At 41.6% G+C, this 17,480-nt stretch overlaps 1 protein-coding gene across 2 annotated transcripts; it reads left to right on the forward strand.

The window, feature by feature from the left end:
• Positions 1-2,469: 2,469 nt before the first annotated feature.
• On the forward strand, positions 2,470-11,388 carry ctss2.1 (cathepsin S, ortholog2, tandem duplicate 1). 2 transcript variants are annotated; one of them, XM_041044667.1, is made up of 8 exons: positions 2,470-2,615; positions 4,817-4,941; positions 5,125-5,247; positions 6,082-6,234; positions 7,396-7,623; positions 9,307-9,472; positions 9,800-9,902; positions 10,975-11,388. In XM_041044667.1, exons 1-8 carry the CDS (start codon positions 2,597-2,599, stop codon positions 11,072-11,074), a joined length of 1,017 nt encoding a protein of 338 aa, XP_040900601.1. In that variant the 5' UTR covers positions 2,470-2,596; the 3' UTR covers positions 11,075-11,388. The 2 variants fall into 2 exon arrangements, with proteins under 2 accessions (XP_040900601.1, XP_040900600.1); XM_041044666.1 differs by lacking the exon at positions 2,470-2,615 and having other exon boundaries at positions 4,795-4,941.
• The last annotated feature ends 6,092 nt before the right edge of the window (positions 11,389-17,480 follow it).

A 17,480-nucleotide genomic window follows, 5' to 3' on the forward strand; every position in this document is an offset into this window, starting at 1 on the left:
AACTGAACAGTTTCCATTTAGTTCAATACACTTGTTCAGTTTTATCGTGGTGTCATGCTGTAATATGAACAATTAGTTTGTCAGGGGCCGACAAACTAATTGTGAGTTAGTGATATGGTGAATGGGTTTATTCCTCCGTCCATCCAGCACAGTGGCGGTTCTACATTGAATTACTCCCTGGCCGACTCCCCCTCCAAGCGCCCCCCCACCCCCACCCCTCAGATATCAGAAATTAAATAAATATACTCTATATACATAAAAGTGGCAAAAATATACACAATCACACATAACAACAGCAGAGAATAACAATTGTATAAAATAAAAGCAATATAATTTTATTATTTTAGAATAATAAAGAGGGCGGCACGGTGGTGCAGTGGTTGGCACTGTCGCCTCACCTGTTTTTATTTTATATCTGCGGCTGTGAGGACAGGCTGGTGCGGTACACTGATGTTGCATTTTATGGTGTAAAAAAACATTCCGACCACCGGCCGGGAACGGACCGGCCATTCAGGAAACTTCCCACACCGACAAAGCTATGCCACCATGCCCCCTGGATCACGGTGCCGCTCTGTACAGTAATGTCCAAGAGGCCACCATGCCCCCTCGTCGCGGGTCACGGTGTTCTTTTATTTAAATGAGAAGAAATCACCAAATCACCAGCATACACACATACGTACATACATAAAAACCCATTTTCTGTATTTTCTGCATGTATGGACTTTTGGAGAAAAGAGAAAGAGCTCTCTCACAGAAAAGTAAGAGAGGTGATGATCATATGACTCCTCATTGACAAAGGAGGAGTCATATGATCATCACCTCTCTTTCGGTCCTTCGGTCGCGGTGCGGCTGTGTGTCCCACAATACAACATTGCACCGCGGCCTTTGGTCGCGGTGCGGCTGATTGTCACCTGTCTTGTCGGTAGGCAATAGTTTTGACGGAGAGGGAACCTGATCTCATCTTTGTCAAGGAGGAGTCATATGATGATCATCCCATTGGCCAGCAGATTCATTTCACAGATAACAAGAAAAGTACTTTAAAAAAAATCTGTGACTGAAGGCCACTGTGAAAAGTGCTTTAAAAAACAAACCCCAAAACAAAACATTGAAGTCCTGATAGTTTGTTAACTGCATTTATTCTCATTTAACAGTTGGAATTTCTGAGGACAGCATGCTTTATAGATCTGTTGATGACTCAGGGGACTTAAACAGCTTCCCCATTTTGGCTGACACTCAAACAGAACAATGCACACAGCCAACAATTATGGACAGGTTAATAGGTGATGCAACAATGAGTACGCTGGTTGACAACACATATCCTCCAGGCACTCTCATGCTCCTCTCTCAGGATGTGCAATGTCCCCTGAGCAGGCCCGAGAGCCTGTGCACTCTCACGTCAGTCAGGGTGCCATTTATACATGCATATGCTGCTGGGGCATGCTGGGAGATGGAGATGGCTCCCACACTCTACATAAAGCCAGCAACCACTCTAAGTCAGGGTGCCGTCTATACATGCATATGCTGTGGAGGCATGCTGGGAAATGGGGACGGCTCCCACACTCTCCATAAAGCCACCACCACCCTGAGTTAAGGTGTGGGGACGACTCCCACACTCTTCTAAACTAAACACCAACCTGAGTCAGGGTGCCGTTTTTACAGGGTGCCGCCCCCCGTGTGATGCCGCCCCGGGCGGCTGTCCGGTTCGCCCGTGCCAAAAACCGCCACTGATCCAGCAGCTTGGTCCAGAGGCCTGAACAACCGCTGGCAGACAGCCATGAAGTGCGATAACCTCCTGACCTTAACCCAGCCTCCTGACAAGTCAAATATTCATCTTCACCTACACTCTGGTCCGTAGTCGCACACCCCAGTCACCGCTGACTGCATTTCCAAGGCATTTGCAGCTCACCTTTGTGCTCCGCTGAGAATGAAACGCTTCCAGTGACCTGCCTGACCTTTCCCACTGAATCACCATCATAACAAAGATTTCACTTCTACACCAGAAACACAGAAATCTAATCAGCAGATTGTCGAAGCAATGGAGCGATGTCCTGCATTTCCATTTTTCCACCTTCGGGACAAACTGTCAGCTTTGTACGCAGGATGTTTTATAATACGACTGGTTGTCATGACATTTACTGAACTTTTTAAAACGAACGATCAGCATTTTGATTCCAGTGCCTTTGTGGCCTTTTCTAATGTTAAATGTTTCTTTCATTTTCATCCCTCCTTTGTGAGCTGTCGTTCATATCACAGACTCTGGGGACCGCTATTGAGGCATTACTTTATTTAATTTATTTATTTTTAATCTAATGACAAATCTTAAGTTTCAGTGTGTTAAACTTACATATGTATATATTAAATCTAGTCTTTCAGGCTTTAAGATAAATCCATTTTCTCACTTCTTTCTTCACATGTTGAGTTTCTCGTCTGTTTCTCTGCTCTCGCCTTTTTCTCTCAGGTGATTACCAAACACTGCGTGATGGCGATGCAGGTTTCTGTTCGTGAAGAGGAAGAAGTGACACAAACCATGTGACAGTTTCTTCATAAATACCAACCAGGAAAACACAATCACAGACGGTTCAGCAGAGAAGCGGCGATGAGTCCGAGTGAACAAGGCAAGTTAAAGCTTCTTCTTCCATAAATGTACAACTTTCATCCAAATCTCCGCCTGTGTTCATGAACACAGGAACATTTTTGAAAGGGAATCCGTCGATAAAAAGCTTTAATGTGAATTAGCTTTTACTTTCGTTTCTGTGTTTTTGCAAGGGGTGTCTGAAGGGATCATGATCCAAGCCGCGGTAAAGTAATAAAACAGTGTAATGTTGTTATAAGGTTGTTGAGGCAGAGTGTGACTGCGGCGGTTTATCATAACTTTAGGACAACAGTTATGTTTGTTTTATTATTTCCTTTCATAATTTTCGGCGGAATTTTAAGAGCTTTGTGATTCTTTTATATATTAGTGTTTCTGATCTGAGTAATAAGATAAAGAAAAGCAGCAACAGTTAGGTTAAATACTGAACTTAGTCTTCAGTAGGCCCCTGAAAAGTCTCAGTTTCAGATTCTGGTGAAAAGTCATGTATAAATAAATCTAAAGGTGGTGATTTCAGGTAATTGGGGTTACATACCTGTAAACAACGATTGTTTATGGAGAGGCAGGTACTAAACGGCAGCTTTGCCACTGACAGATCTGTCCATAAACTTTTGGACTCCAGAGATAAAAGTCTCTTGATTATTTTATGCATCTGTTTTCTGAAGTTGTTGAGTCGTTCGTCTTCTTCGAGCACAAACTGTGTTCCCAAGCTCGTTCTGGTCACAAAGTTTCGTCATCAGTTTCACTTCTGGTCTTATGACAGCCGAGAACTTACGGACAGCTCAGTAGCTTTAAATTTGTGGAAGTGATACTTGAGGCTGCTGCTGAGCATGAGAGGGGCAGAGAAGTATGAGATGTGTTTTTAATAATCGGCTCCATTTCGTAAATATATGTGACCACAAAGTTTCAAACGTGTTAACATGGGCGTGAGGGAGTTACAGAGTTAACCTTCTGGTTCAAATCATTAACACAACTTTAATAAGCACATTTTACACTGATGTATTTAGCAACACAACAATTAATTGATTAATTGATTTTGATAATCAATTAATCGTTTATGCTATTTAAAAGAAAAAAAGCCAGAATTAAGATTTAAGGTTTAATACGACACATTTTATTGATCGTAACTTTGTTGGGTTTTGAGTTGTTGGTCAAACAAAAGCAGTTACGTCACCTTGGGCTGTAGGATTTTGGGATCTGCATTTTTCTTGTGTTGAGTGTATGTTATGTTGTTTTGTGACTGAGATCAATATGATTCAGGTGAAAGTTGATTAATGATAACATGATAATTGCCCAGCCCGTCGGGTCCCTAAACTAAGTGTATGACCCAGTCTCTCTGAGCTATTTTAAGATCCAGCAGAGGCGCACTGAGAAAAATGGGTCTTTTTTTTTCTTTCACTGTTTTTGTCATTTGGACCTGTCATAGCAGGAGACGCACAGGTGGAACTGACACTGACGTGTCTGCTGTGAAACGACTTAATGAAACCAGCTTTACTTTAAAACAGCATTTTTGGTGACGTTTTCTGATTCTTACATATTTTTACATCTTCATCTTTAATTTAACTTTTTGTTTTCATCTTGATCTTCTCATACAAACTAATGATGTGTCTTTACACACCTTTGCACAGTGTGTTCACCCATGACTCTGTGTGTTAATGTGTTGGTGCTGATTCATACTCAGCTGACTGGCAGCTTCATACCTGGAGCCCATTTATGAAAACCACTTCCTCCTCTTACAGCAACACTCGATGGTTGCACACAAACAAATTAAGTTTTGTTCCTCATGCAGTCAACTGTCTTTGAACTGTACGACTGCTGTACTTATATTTAATATTTATCAGACGTGAATTCCAGTGGAAAAAGGCTAATGTAAGCAAACCAAAACTTGTGTAGTCTAAATCAACATGTTTGGAGTCCATGGACACTGTTTTCCTGACTTTGAGAAAATCAAGAAAAAAAATTCATATGTCTAAAATTTTAATGTTAAGAACAAAAGTCAAGAACAAAAGATGAGTTCAGATTTGCATCTTATTCATAGTTCTTTCCTTTCTTTGTCTTCTGACTGATCCTCTGAGCTTTGAGACGTTGATTGTGTGTGTGTGAGTTTGCAGTTTGATGTTGGCCAGGCAGATTGTTTTCCCTGCGTGTTCGCTAGCAGCCATTTTATCAAAGGTCAGACGACATCCTGTCTTCTTGTGCGGTTCATGACTGTCTGTGTGTTTACAGGCCTGATGTTGGGGAGCCTGCTGCTCGTCTCCCTGTGTGTTGGGGCAGCAGCCGTGTTTGACAGCAGGCTGGACGTCCACTGGGGGCTGTGGAAGAAGACACACGGAAAGATGTACCAAAATGAGGTACAAATGAGTTTTTTTAGGTTTTATTTGTTTGTCATTAAAAATACACTCTGTGTGAAGTTACTCTTACAAAAAGGCTAAAGGAAATCAGTGTTTGCAGACTCAAAATCCTTATGTAAGATTTATCATGAACTTATACAGTATTCGACCTCATGCACTCTTTCTGCATGTCTTTGTGTTGAGGTGGAGGCTGTGCGCCGCAGGGAACTGTGGGAGAAGAACCTGATGCTCATTAACATGCACAATCTGGAGGCCTCGATGGGGCTTCACACCTACGAACTGGGCATGAACTTCATGGGGGACCTGGTGAGACGCTTGCTCACTCTGCTGTTTTGTGCAGAAAAAACAATTGAGCTTTGTGATTTTATCGATTTATGACTTTCCCTTTTACTCATTGTCGAGATCGGCGGGGTACAGATAGATACCATATGACTAATTTGAACTTTGAAGCTCAGGAGCTTATCTTTTCAATGAAGTATGATGAGGTACGTTGGACTTCTGAAATGCTAGCAGGCAACTGGACCCCCCTAACCAGCTGTTTTGCTGGTGGAGATCAAAAACATTACATACATACATTATGTTCTGGGTCTGACTCAGGGAATGACAACATCATTCAAGCTCATGCACACTGGAATATGAACTGCGTTGGTTTGTGTCCTTTAACCTGCCGCTCCTCAGTGTGTGTCAGACATTCTTGGGTTTATTCCAGATCCTTGATCTGACAAACAACTGATTCCTGAGAACTAAAGGTGAAGTAAACTGAGCTGTAACTCAGCTCAGAGCTCAGAGGAGTAAAACATGTTTACCTGGTTGACTTCATTCCATTCACTCTGTGTATGGTCAGGACTGTTATCTGGGGCATAACGTGTGCACATACACACATACATACATATGATCTCATGCAACAGCAACACTAAAGAACTGAGAAGAAATGTGACTTATGAAATGATTTAATTTAAGGAAAGTGATAGTTACAGTACAGGACGATGGATTTAAGTCTTCAGTGTTTAACCCTTTACAAGACTTCTTTCCTAAAAAAAAAAAGAAAGTATAGCTTTATTTAGAATCCTGCTACATGAATGTTGTCAGTTGATTCTGACCTCAGTGCTGCCTATTTCATTGTTATCTACTTCCTCATAGACAGCAGAGGAGATCCTGCAGTTTTCTGCCACACTCAGTCCTCCTACTGACATCCAGAGGGCGCCATCACCCTTGGCAGGGACATCAGGCGTTGACGTTCCAGACAGCATAGACTGGAGAGAGAAGGGCTGTGTCACCAGAGTCAAAATGCAGGTAAAAACCAGACAGTGTGATTGTGTTTCCATCAGGGACTCCTTTCAGTCAGCGTGGCTGCACGAATAATCAGAGCGGATGGTGAGAACAGAGTGAAGAAAAACTGCCAACAACCCACTGATTCTGATTTCCACATTTCTGCTCTTCCTTATTCGTCGAGTCGGTCAATGTTCACAGAGGAAGTCGTCACCACAGCTACCAGTTTCTTTTGGTGCTGAAGAGGAGTGAGGCCACTGCCTGACGCACGTTAACACCACAAAGTCCAACTTATCATCCAACTGCTGTTAGTTTTAACCGCTATCACATGAATATCAATATTAAATATCAGAGCTTTGAAAAGTATCTCATCACTTTTGATTTGAAAAATCACTAATGGATAAAGGAGTTAGGAGTGTTTATGTGTTTTTGGCCCCAAATAACCACTGGAATTTATAAGGGTTAAGGTTTTTAGATAAATTTATATCACAGTTTCTTTTTAGATGTTTTCCATATGTTTTTAATGAATGTTTATATGTACATTATACATCTATTTCTATCTTTTTACTCTGCTGTACAAATAGTGTGTCCTAATATATGGCACTTAGACCTTGATGCACCCAGACAGTTTTATCTGTGAGAACTGAGTCTTAAAATCCTGTGGTGAAAAGTCCATAAAAAGAAACGTGTAGCATTTTAACATTTTCCTTGTTTCAAAATCTTCAAACAACTTGATTTACAAAGTGAAGAAGTGCAAAAAATTGGATTTTCAGAACCAACTTATTACGAGCTCGTGTTGTGCAGATGAGTATCATTCAACCAGAGACACACAAGTATTGATTTTGGCCTTCCTCCTGTTCTCCACAACATGTTAAATATAACTGACTAAAAGGAAGGTTTTCCACAGAGTCCGTGCAGTTCTTTAACCTCTTAAACTGTGCTGGACCTTCCACTGGCTCCATCTTTACAAACTCACATTGTGCTGTCAGATGTGGAAACGTGTAGAAAAATGAACACTATTGGATTTGAATATTTCAGTAAATGTTGCTTTGATATAGCTCCAATGAACAATCAGTACACCAAAAAACTTTGAAGCTATGAAAGTGGACAGTTATAGGAATGTGTTTTTTGTTTTGTGTGCTTTGTGTATATGACATTTCAGTAACATTACTTGTTTAAATCTAGGGTGCCTGTGGCTCTTGCTGGGCCTTCAGTGCCGCAGGGGCCCTGGAGGGCCAATTGGCCAAGACTACAGGGAAGCTGGTGGACCTCAGCCCCCAAAACCTGGTGGACTGTTCTACCAAGTATGGCAACCACGGCTGCCATGGAGGCGCCATGCACCGTGCCTTCCAGTACGTCATCGACAACCATGGCATCGACTCTGACGCTTCATACCCCTACACAGGACTTGATGTGAGTGTGTAGTTTATTTAAAGATGAATCAAAACCAACTGTAAAATCCATTAAACCTGGACTCTAAGGAGTCAGTATAGGACATATCGGAGAATTTGATCACTTAGTGCTTGTAGCCAGGTAGAAAAATGTGGAAGTAACGAAAAACCAAAAAAACAGCAGGTCAGTGCTAATATACAAATTTTTATTTGTCCCAGATACTAAAACATTTAAGGAAACCAGCCACAATCAGAGAAGCACAGAGAGGAATCAGCCTCCTGTGATTAATTACCCCCAGGTGTGTAGGGAGGGTGCTGACTTACAATGAGCTGCAGGTGTAGCTCGTTGTTGGAGTGTTCTGCCAGGCAAAGTGAAAATTAAAACCAAAGGTTTTTTGAAAACAAAGTACCAAAACTGATGGAACAGATGATGATAAAAACAGTTTTAAAGTTTTTAATTTAATAAAAAGAGTAGAGATTTTTGGATTTAGTATTCTACTATACACATTGCCTCTGAAAGTGTAAACCAAACTACATCTGCATGTCACAACATTTTTACTTTGTAGTGTCACAGCAGATTTTGTTGGTGTTATTATGGATCACCACAACCTCTATGGACATAAATTAGGATTATTAAGTTGCTATTCTGGAACTTTTCAATCATCAAATGATCTTCATCAGGAGATTTTTATTCATTAGGTCATTAATGATATTTTTCTTTCTGTAGATGTGACTCCACAGACTTTAGTCCAACCAACACATGGACATGGCCAACATAACTGGCTGAGTTTAGTTCATCGGACATTAGTGTTGGTTTATATGGCGACCTCCTCCTTCAGTGTAAACATGTAGGAATCCAGTGCACACTCAGGTTTACAGTTAACAAATTCCTGTATGAGACAACAATGTGGGTGTATGGTACAGCAACAAGAAGTTAAGTCCGACCCTTCAGGCTGTAGACAGCAACACTCTTCTCACTTGTCTGTGGTCGGCTGTTAATGTCTCTTTGGAGCAACAATAAATTAATCGGAGCGGAAAACGTGTTTGTCCTCCAGGCTTCATCTGGTTCGCTGTTGTTCGTGTTTGTGTGGAGGAGGAGGGCAGTTCTGAGCGGATCCGACAGACTGTTCCAGCCTCGCGGAGGTGTTTGGGCTCTAATTCATCCGAAAAATAAATAAAAAACTCTCACTGTGATGTGAAATATTTCCTTAATGAGCACGGTGACTACTGTCTGTGTCCGAAATTCACTTTCTGACTCACCTGCCAGTTGGTTTAACCAGAAGTTCAAAGAAGGATTTTGGAAGACATTTTAATTTTAATTTTATTTTTAAAACTGAAATATACTTTCATAATTTAAAATCAACAACCCATTTCAGCTTGTTGTTAAGTTTGTCAATGATCAGCAGTGATTCTCTCCCTGAATTCGTTTCACCTCAAATTCCAAAGTAGTTTCCCACACTGTCATGAATTTGTTAAAGCGCCAACTTAAGCAGTGTTCATATTTTGTTTGGTCAGGGCCCCCTGGTGGTTGTGGGGCTCAACTTCCAGGTAGTTTAAATTTGCCTCAGGCCAACTCCATATATCACACACAAGAAGAATGTAAGACAGTACTTTTTCAGCATTCATTTTTTTATATCACTGGGTTATTTTACACAGATCCAGTGTTAATCATCAGTTTTAACCCTAGTTTGTCCTCTCACTTCAGAAACAACAGTGTCGCTACAACCCAGCATACCGCGCCGCCAACTGCTCCCGATACAGCTTCCTGCCTGAAGGGGACGAGGGGGCTCTGAAAGAGGCGGTTGCCACCATCGGACCCATTTCAGTGGGGATTGATGCCACACGGCCCAGATTTGCTTTCTACAGGAGCGGTACGTTACACATCGTCAGCTCATCAGCTGCAGGCTCTCAGACGAGTGGATACTGAATCTCTCACCTGCTGGAATAATTTAACAAACTGCAATTGTGAAGGTTGGAGTTGGAGTGATTTACTGGCTACATACATCCCAATAATTATAATAATAAAAATATATAACCTTTTCCAAAACATGTGAACCAAAATCAGAATATAGACAAACAAATTTGTAATATAACTGCTACAAATATACACTGGTTTAAATGTGTCTAAAAACTGTATTTGTTTAAAAAATGAATGTAATGAGATGAATTCATTATTATTTTCACCCCCATCTTTTCAGGAGTGTATGATGACCAAAGCTGCACTCAGGACGTGAACCATGCGGTGTTAGTTGTGGGCTACGGCACACTGAACGGGCAAGACTACTGGCTGGTAAAGAACAGGTGAGGCCTTTTCACTGCCCCAGTCCCCTCTAAGTCCCCATCTGGTCCATACATACATACATCTAAAGTGAGTACATGTATAGCTGCCGTATGTTCCTCCCCCATTTGGCCCCCTCTGTGGTACTCTGGCTGCACTGGAAGGAAAACAGGAACTGAAACAGGGAAGTCAGGGCTTGGCAGGGAAGCACACAGTGTCAGCACACAAAGACCAAATGTTATGGTTTGGGTGTTTTGCTGACATGACTGTAGTGGTTAACTTAAAATTCCTAAGCATTAACTCACACAAAATGAAATCTGTGTGTGTGTGTGTGTGTGTAATTTCGTTTCTCATCATTTGTCACATGAGAAACATCATAACTTCCCAAATCTCTGGTGCCGACTTCATCAGGGCTGTTTCAGCTTGTGTCTGTAGGTCTCACCACACAGTGTGTTTCATTTTCTCCATGGTGTTTGACACAGATGACAGACGAGGACTTTACCTTTGATACTTTCAGTATTTTTTTGCTGATAATACCTTTACTGCACTTTTATTCAAAAAGCAGGATTTTTACTTTCACTTAAGAAAAAGATTTTAGTACTTTCATTAGTAAACTCCCATTTTCACCTGTTTTTCATTTCCACCTAATGAGTGATGACATGCAGCTGTGACGTGGTGGGTGTGGTCAATCATATAAATACAGGCTGTTTGAGTCACACAGGTGAAGGCTTGTGAAGTATTTGGAGATTTTGAACAACCATGTGTTAATCTGCTGCACAGTCTTCTGTCATCCACCCTCTTCACTTCACATGCAAACATCTGTGATCGCTCCTTTTGGTGTTGTGTGTCGTTTTAATTGATGTACCTACTCTAGTTTTATAGCAGCTGCAAGTTAATCACTTCCAAAATGTCTGTCATTAAATAGTGAATGCCAAACTGTTAGGATGAAGCGTCATTGCTTGACTTCAGGAATGTGGATAACTTTTCTGTTTATATTTTCATCACATAATTCGAACATTTACTGGTAATGAAATATCCCTGGAACCTCGTCCGTTGCCTTCAATTGTACTGTTCTCCTCCGTTCTCTTCATCCAGCTGGGGAACTTCTTTCGGAGACCAGGGCTACGTCCGGATGGTCCGCAACAAGAACGACCAGTGTGGCATCGCTGTGTACGCCTGCTATCCCATCATGTAGCTGCACAGAGAACTGATCACTTCTTTCTTCTATGAATATTTTTAATATTTTTACAGAATGACTTCATGTGAATGTCTAACTACAGGAGCCACAAAGGGCAAATCCTTAAATACTAAAGTTTAACCAGCACATTTTGGTGTTTTTTTAGTTGTTTTCTTTTTTTTAGTTTTTTTTTCCTTTTGTAAACCTGAGGTGGAATCAAGTTTTTTTCTCTATCTCTGAACTTCTTTGTCTTGTAAGACTGTGTGCTTGTTTGTGCCTGACTGTGTGTGTGTCTGTTTGAATTTGTAATAAAGAAACAGATGTACTTCTTATTGAGGCTCGGACACAGTGATACATGGTTTGGATCAATAGATCAGTTTACCGATCAGGCCAAAGTCGGCCTTTCAGTAAATATCAGATCTATGCTTTGTGCCTCAGATGAAGTGGAGGTGCAGACCGGATTTTTACACCACAAGCTTCAGGGTTGTCTGTTAAACCTGCCATAAAAACTGCCTGAGAGGCTTTCATTGAGTCTTTGGGAAATTGGTTTGTTGGTCAATTTAGCTTTTACATGTTACGACAGAGGGAACGGCAAAATCTATACCTGTGTCTCTGGTAAATATCTCTGTGCTGTGCACATGTTGATATTATACCATACACTAGGTGCCTATAGAGAAAGTAACGTCTTGCATAAGAAGAAAAACCTGTTGGTGTGTTTTTATTTTCTACTGACCTTCTCATCAAACACTGAGCCACTTGAGCAAAAAGTGGGTGGAATGGAAGCCCATTTCCATTAATTTGATGGGAAGAATAACAAGTTCCTGTGAGTCATTACAATGACAAGCTTTTCCAAAATAATAAAAAATTTCTCACAATATCCTTATCACTTATCACAATAGTCCTATATAGGAATTATTTGCTCAGTCCCTCACTGAAATATGTCCTTTTTTAAACAAGAAATGAAAAATAAAAAAGGACAAGTTGCGGTTTCACAAACAGACTGGCCTATTTTTTAGGTGCAGTGAACTTCAGAGGGGCTGTAGTGTTTTTTTTTTTTTCTGGTTTCATATTTTACTGACTTTCTTGGCAGGAATAAACGCGTTTCCCAAAATGTTAAACTACTGCTTTAAAATCTGATAAGCTAACGCTCTGTGGACAAGTATTGTTTAGACATGAGGCTGAATTTGGGGGGAATTAGCGTCAAACTATGGACATTTTCACACACACACACACACACACACACCCACACTCACACCCCAGCCTCATCTGTGCCATCTGAACGGGTTTTTTTCAAGGCTGGGGAAATAGTTTGTAAAAGAAGAAACCGATTGAGTCCAAAAGCTGTAGAAAAACTGTTGTTTCTCAATAAAAACTCATAAACAGTTACACAAGCACACCCACTGCCCTGTTCTTCAAACACACCCTCTTTACCCACGTACACATAAACCTCTTTACCAACGAAGCCCAAAACATACCATGATATAATCTGTATTTGCACCAGTACCATGTGAAAATGACATCAGTCTGTATTTGTAGAGCACATCTCATGAATGTACTAGCACCATTTCACAACACAAAATATAAGTGAAGATTATGTAGGGTTACAATCAGCCATGCAAAATAACAAAGATGGTCTTCTATTATTATTATTAATAATAATAATAATCCACTTGAAACCACAGTATCATCTGGTGCAGTCAAACAGAAAAGTACTACTTATCTAGCTCCATGTCAGTCAGACTCTCCATCTCCCAGCATATGCATGTGTAGACGGCACCTTAACTCAGGTTGGTGTCTGGCTTTATGGAGAGTGTGGGAGCCATCCCCATCTCCCAGCATGCCCCAGCAGCATATGCGTGTATAGACGGCACCCTGACTGAGATGAGAGTGCACAGGCTCTCGGGCCTGCTCGGGGGGTGTCGCACAGCCCGAGAGAGGAGCATGAGAGTGCCTGGAGAATATGTGTTGTCAACCAGGGTATTCACTGTTGCATCACCCATTAACCTGTCCATAATTGTTGGCTGTGTGCATTGTTTAAGTCCCTTGAGTGAAGCTGCAGCTCATCAACAGATCTATGAAGCATGCTGTCCTCCTCAGAAATTCCAGCTGTTAAATGAGAATAAATGCAGTTAAATCACAGAAACTATCAGGATTTCAATGATTTGTTTTGGGGTTTTCTTGAAAGCAAACTTACTTTTCTTGTTATCTGTGAAACGAATCTGCTGGCCAATGGGATGATCATCATATGACTCCTCCCTGACAAAGGAGGAGTCATATGATCATCACCTCTCTCACTTTTCTGTGAGAGAGGTGTTTCTCTTCTCTTCAAAAGTCCATACATGCAGAAAATACAGAAAATGGGTTTTTATGTATGTACGTATTTATGTATGCTGGTGATTTGGTGATTTCTTCTCATTTAAATAGAAGAACACCGTGACCCGCGACAAGGGGGCATGGTGGCCTATTGGACATTACTGTACAGATTAAACTTCAGAACAGCATTATTGTTTTTCAAAATAACTGAACGTGAAGGGCTGACAATACAGATCTGCACTTTGGAAGATAAGGAGTAACTGTCGCACATCATCTGGACGGGGAGACTCTGTGTCGCCCTGGGAGTAATTCAATGTAGAACCACCACTGATTATAGTTATGAAACATTTGTCATGCAAAAAACAAATGTAAATTAAGGCCAAATACAAGGGGAACACCCGGGTTCCTAAGGGTGATTTCTTGCACTTTTCTCAGATGAATATAATCCTATTTAAGAGAACAGTTTAAGACTGTAAAGCAGTGTATTACTGCAGTTTCTAAAAATATCAAAATATGATGTCAATGTTGGCCTTTAAAAACCCAGAGAGCTTCCCCGCTAACACCTCCAACAAGGTCAGAATAAAGTCAGCAGAGTGCAGCGTTGGGTTACAAATGAGTCATTTTTATTTTTTTAGTGCAACATCACAACAAACAATTTTCACATGAGGTATTCAAAGGGATTTTCTTTAGTTGTTGATACAAAATGTCCCACCATGATTGACGTTTAAAGTGTTGTGTATCTTTTTTTTTCTTTTTTTTTAAAGCCTTTGGTTGGTTAGCCACATTCATTAGTAAGTCTAACACATGAACAAGAATGGCACGATAAAGCATGGTGGGTCGAGTCCAAGCTGAGGAAACTTAGACTCAAATATAATATTTCCCTCAGCTCTTCCCCGTTTAAAGCTTTTTGTATGGATTTCATTAATTCCTACTTACAACAGTGGGATCGAACAGTATTTCAACTACACTAAACATTTCGGAAAAAACAGGGGTGGGAGGGGTGGCTTACAAATGTGGAAAAATAGCTTCTGTCTCCTCTGACCTTTTTTAATCTTGGGATGAGCATTTTAATTCTTGGGCTTTTTCTGTTACAGCAAGTCACATGATTCTAGTTTTCGGAAAACAAGGAATAGGCAACGTTGATTACAGCAAGATCCTCCTTGCTTGGATTGTCACCTCCTTCTTTTTTGGTCTTGAGAATGATTTTATTTATATACAGAGCATGGATCAATGGGACACTCTAGCATACTGGACTTAAGCTTTGGCTGGACGGGGGCCTCGATCGGCTCCTGTTACGGATTGATTCCAGCACATTTGGTTTGGAGTAAAAGGCATGAAGAAGAGACGGATGGACAGACAAGATAGATAGATAGATAGATAGACAGACACCCTGACAGGATGGATTCTTTGGTTAAGGAATATCTTTGCCACACAACATCTCACACAGTTGAGGTAGATGGGTAAAGTCTTCATGTACACACAGGGGAGAGGGCAGGGACAGACAGGGGACACTGGGGTTTACAGAGTCAAAAGACTTCCATCTGAAGACACTGCCTCATGTCAGTTTCTCAGTTCCAGCTCAACATAATACTGTTTTATGCAACATAAATAATCAGCACGCGGAACCCCACTGGTGCTTTTTTGAATCCTCTGAGTGCTACGGTAGCTCTGATAGGGAACTGCTAAAACTACCCATGATACATAATGATTCAGCAGTTACCCATCAATCTTTGGTTGTTGTTTTTTTTTTTGGTTTAAACATTATCAAAAAAAATGTAATTTTTTTTGGTCTTTTTTCTTTTTTATCCTGAAAGTGTATATGTTAGCTTTCAGTTCTGCTATTTCATTATTTACGCTCTGCAACCGCCTCGGCTGCCAGACTTGTTTCAGGGTCAAGTTTCTAGAAAAGCCACTAGGGGGTGCCGCAGGCTAAAATGGCAACGTGGATCACCTGCAGCAGCCAAATGGATTCACTCCTTCCTCTCACCCTCCCACCTCCTCTCTGTACAGAAAGGGAAGAGCTTCCCTGCTTGACACGGAGCAGAAGGTGGCTCAATACAAAAAGCGCTGTCTCCATTTTAGGCTCCCAGTCATGGAGACAAAGAGAGACCTGAAAGGTGTCACCTCAGCTTTGATACAATGACAGTAGCGAGCAGGGGTCGGCAGAGGAGCCTCCAAGCTCTTTTATTTTTCATTTTTCCCCTCTGTACAGACTCAACTACACACCCTCTCCATCACGCCCCCCCTTCGCTCTCAGCATGCTTACAATTGTTGCTCATTAAAGTTTAATTCAGCTCCATGCCCCACTACTCCAACACCTCCTGTTCCTCAAACAACCCCCCTCCCACCTCTTCTACGCACACACCACTACCACTATCCTCATTCTGGATGATTCAGCCTCCTCTCTGATCTCCCCCCGCCCCCTTTGAATGCCCCCTAAAGCCCACAGGTCTGGCCAAGAGCGGACCCCAGACCAGATACCCAGAAAGGAGACGGGATGAAAACAGCCTTCCCTTTGAAGTCCACGAAAAAGTCGATGGCCTCTTTCATGACCGCCCGTCTTTCAAGTGCACGCTGTGAAGGGGGCCCCGGCAACCCACCCCTTCCAACGTTAAAGACAGAGAAAGAGAGCGAGGAAAAAAGAGAGAGAGAGAGAGAGAGATTGTGGAAACCGACCAAGCTTGCCTCGCCACTCTTTACCAGCGTTTACACAGGGGTCAGAGAACCAGATCTTGGGTGATTTCTCCCAATTTAGGCATTCGCCAAGTAAATGGCTGGAAAATCAAGTCACTTATGCCTGTGCAAGTTTCAGGTGGAACCCTAAGAACCTTAGAGGACCTGGAACAAACTCAAAGGACACCCGATGATCAGATGATCAGGAATGAATCCAAGAACGGCCAGGGACAAACTCTACGAACCTCAAGGGCCTTGCAACCTAATCAGGGAATCCTGCAAGATGAGGAACAAACTCTACAACCCTTATAGTCCAAGGAAATACCCTACAAACCAACCTAAGAGGTTGTGCAACTAAATTAGAGATCTCCAGGAGATGAGGAACAATCAAGAAGAACTCCAAAAGGCCTGGAAGAAACCTGAAGACACTAAAAGGCCAGGAAAATTTCCTAAGACCTTCAGAACCCCAAGAAATGGAAGAAGACCCAAGATCCAAATTAAACAAGAAACATACCGTAATAACCCCCCCCCCCCCTCCCTCCAAAAAAACAAAAAACAAAAAAAAAACAAAACCTCAAAGTCCAGGAATGAACCCTCTTGGAACTGAGACAACTGGCAGAAGGGCTTGGCATGTGGAGGACAGTGAGATCACACTGAGCTGGACATAGACAAGACTGTCTGCACTGCACTGGGGAGGGGGGCAGGTGAGGGAGATGGGAGGGGGGTCACAACCATGCATTTCCCCAGGCAGACACACAGTACGCATGTTTGCATGTGACCCTGAAGGACTCGCACTCAGTGGGGCCTTCAGACGGTGCTTTAAGTGGGTCCCCAGACACTTTACACAGTCCACCAGATGGCATTGGTCTGAACACAACTTTACAAGCAACCTGTGAACCTATGGGATGCCACATCATCATTGTTATCATCGTCATCATTATTATTATTATTACTGTTATTATTCATAATGTTATTAATTATAAATATTATCACAACATTCAAACAAGCTTTGGCCTTGGCATTAAGAGCTGACCGCAGAGACATTTGCAAGAGTAAAGAAATCCCCATTATTCTACAAAATAAAAAACAAAACAAAACAAAGGCCAGGCCTTAAAGATAGAGAGAGATACTTAACATCACTGGGTGGGTCGGGCTGGATCGGGTCGGGATTGGGTACAGGGTGTAGGGACTCAGGCCGTACATTCAGGGAGGCAATGTTAATCTTTGGTATTACGATGGGATTCTACAGCTAAAAGTGCCCATCAGAAAAAGTCTTCAGTTTCACACAGACATACAGAGCATTGTTAAATAAATACTTACAGTATATAGATAGCATAAATAAATAACCAAATAAATAGAAAGAGGAAAGAAAAAGGGAAAACAATAAATACACAAATGCAGTAATAAATACGTTGATCAGATCAGCAATTGCATTTGA

This window comes from Toxotes jaculatrix, chromosome 8 (assembly GCF_017976425.1).
Source record: "Toxotes jaculatrix isolate fToxJac2 chromosome 8, fToxJac2.pri, whole genome shotgun sequence".
Classification (NCBI taxonomy): domain Eukaryota; kingdom Metazoa; phylum Chordata; class Actinopteri; family Toxotidae; genus Toxotes; species Toxotes jaculatrix.